The sequence below is a fragment of the Lathyrus oleraceus genome, chromosome 1 (genome assembly GCF_024323335.1).
Source record: "Lathyrus oleraceus cultivar Zhongwan6 chromosome 1, CAAS_Psat_ZW6_1.0, whole genome shotgun sequence".
Classification (NCBI taxonomy): Eukaryota; Viridiplantae; Streptophyta; class Magnoliopsida; order Fabales; family Fabaceae; genus Lathyrus; species Lathyrus oleraceus.
Window position 1 is genome coordinate 61,551,064 of NC_066579.1, and position 2,568 is coordinate 61,553,631.

The window sequence follows — 2,568 nt, forward strand, 5'->3', positions numbered from 1 at the left end:
TTATTATCTTGAGTAATTATTATATATGAATTTGTAAATCCATTTGAAAATAAATTTAAATTTAATAATAATATGGAGATTTATAAACGAATTTTGAATAATTATTATCTGCACATAAAAAAGAGGAAAAGCAGAATTAGTTATCTATGACTTTTATAAAAGAATAAAAATGTTTTTTTTAAATATTATTATATTTAGATGCAAATAATTTGGTAAATAATATGGAATATAATTCAAAACAATAATTGATTTTAAAATATAAAAGAAACTAATTGATTGGAATTAACTGGTTAGAATAGAATTTGGGTTTAGTCTAGATTAATATCAATTTGACACTTCAGCATAAAGTTATGGTTTAAAATTAGAGTTGCTATTTATATTTGAAATAAAACTAGTTTTTTAATATAATAATTGATATTTAATATTTTATTTGTATATAAAATTATTTTTTAAGCCATTTAGATTATGTTTGTAATTAGACTATTAATTTTTTAATATAAAAGACAATAAATTAGATTTTTTTTTTACTTTTTAGTCAATAATATATAAGATTAAATTATACTTATTTATATCATATCTACTTACATAAATAATTATCTAGATATTTATTGGTAAGAAATCGTAAAATTTAGGCTGAGATTCATTTACTCATTATATTAATGCTAAATGTTGACTAATAAATTATTTAGTTACATTTGTTATCAACGATTATTTTCATATTATTTTTTTAAAATATATTTTTCTCAGCACAATAACCTTTGAATGACCACTTTTTATACTCTTTAACCATTACTTTTTAACTACAATCACCCACTCGTTCATTTTATATATATATATATATATATATATATATATATATATATATATATATATATATATATATATATATATATATATATATATATATATATATCATCAGACAAATAAAAAATTAATCCTACACTAATAATTTGATAATATTAATCATAATAATATATTTCTAAAATGTATTTGGAATCCAAAATTATATATAAAAAAGCTTATTTATATTTTTTATTTCTTTTCTATTATAAATTAGTTATATAAAAGTTATTTATATTTTTTAATATATTTTTAAGATAATTATATTTCATTTTGATTTTTATAAGTTATTATTTAAACATATAAATTTGTAAAGTTGACGAACAAAAAAGAGAAAAATAGAAAAAAAATAGAGTTGAATTGAACAAATTTTTCTAATAATGATTTTCATTTGAAGATTTCTAATAGGGGTGATTGAATATGATATTATATTATTATTATTATTATTATTTATTATTAATGTAGAGTGAAATTAATAAAATATAAAATTAGAGTTTGTGTTTAAAGTTGCTATCAAGATGTGGTGTGATTAAGGCTGTTATGATGACAATCTTGGATTTATATTAAATAGATGACAACCTTACATTTATAATAAATAGATAATCTTTTAATGTTAAAATCTTTTTCGTAATTGTCCCTAACAAATATATATATATATATATATATATATATATATATATATATATATATATATATATATATATATATTTTGTTGTAATAAACAGATTTTAACTACTACAGAAAATATTGAAGATGGTAAAAACACTGAAAAATTAATGCATGCACCTAATAACACCTTGCAACTTTTTATACTCGTTACAATGAAATCATGTTATTTAACTCATGTAAATACCAATCAAAGGAAGAGAAAATATAACTAATAACTGAAAAGATGCACCACATGTCTATTTTATTTTATTCATGAGCATCAGTTTCATGCATTCAATGTTGTCTTTAAGCCTTCGATGAAGGAGGGTGAGGAATAGTATAACCTGGAAGAATACAAATGTAGAAGGAATTAATATTATTTTCATTCAAAAATTAATATTTTATTAGATAGATAATAAAAAGATGTTAACTTACTTCCACACTTATCAGTAGGAATATTTTGAGCTTGACATGTTTTTGCCACGTACAAAGCTTTTTCTATGCTGAATTTACTCTCAATAACAGGAGTCACATATTTGCAATAACACGAGACATTAGCACCTTGTAATGCTTCACAACAAGATTTTGAAGGTGGAACTTTTGGCCCTTCCTTTTGAACGAAACTTATGCATTGCTTTCCAATGGCAATTAAGTTACCACCACATTCAATTTGAGCAGATATTCCTAATACTAAGATGCTTGCAGTAAGCATTAATGTTGCAAAGCATAAACATCTAGTTGCCATGGTGATGTGAATTTTAGTTTGATCAAGAATAATATGAAAGATGTTTTTAGTTTATATAACAAATAGTGCACTAGAGACTGGTTTATATAGTAGAACGATGATGTGACAAAAATATTATTTTCGTTTGACTTGACAAAAATATAATTAATAAAACCAAATATTAAAAAACCTTCAATTATTATTTTTTATAAACAAAACTAAATTAATCTAATAGTTGAATTATTTTATCATGATCAACTTAAATACAAAGTTTTTAATAATTTTAGAATTTTTTGATATATATTTTAATAGTTGGTATTTACCTATATTATATTTTCTTTTAAGTTTTTTTTATT

At 20.4% G+C, this 2,568-nt stretch overlaps 1 protein-coding gene across 1 annotated transcript; it reads right to left on the minus strand.

Moving 5' to 3' along the window:
- Window positions 1-1,613: 1,613 nt before the first annotated feature.
- Window positions 1,614-2,297, minus strand: LOC127115221 (male-cone protein 1). Its single transcript, XM_051046817.1, has 2 exons — window positions 1,924-2,297; window positions 1,614-1,832 (listed from the first exon to the last, which is right to left on the minus strand). The coding sequence occupies exons 1-2, from the start codon at window positions 2,231-2,233 to the stop codon at window positions 1,795-1,797; spliced, it is 348 nt and encodes a 115-aa protein (XP_050902774.1). The 5' UTR covers window positions 2,234-2,297; the 3' UTR covers window positions 1,614-1,794.
- Window positions 2,298-2,568: the final 271 nt, after the last annotated feature.

Excerpts from the sequence above, each read along its gene's own strand:
- LOC127115221 (XM_051046817.1), bottom strand. The coding sequence starts at position 2,233 with ATGGCAACTAGATGTTTATGCTTTGCAACATTAATGCTTACTGCAAGC. Across the intron at positions 1,833-1,923 it reads TCCTACTGATAAGTGTGGAA|GTTATACTATTCCTCACCCT; the intron begins GTAAGTTAACAT and ends GTATTCTTCCAG.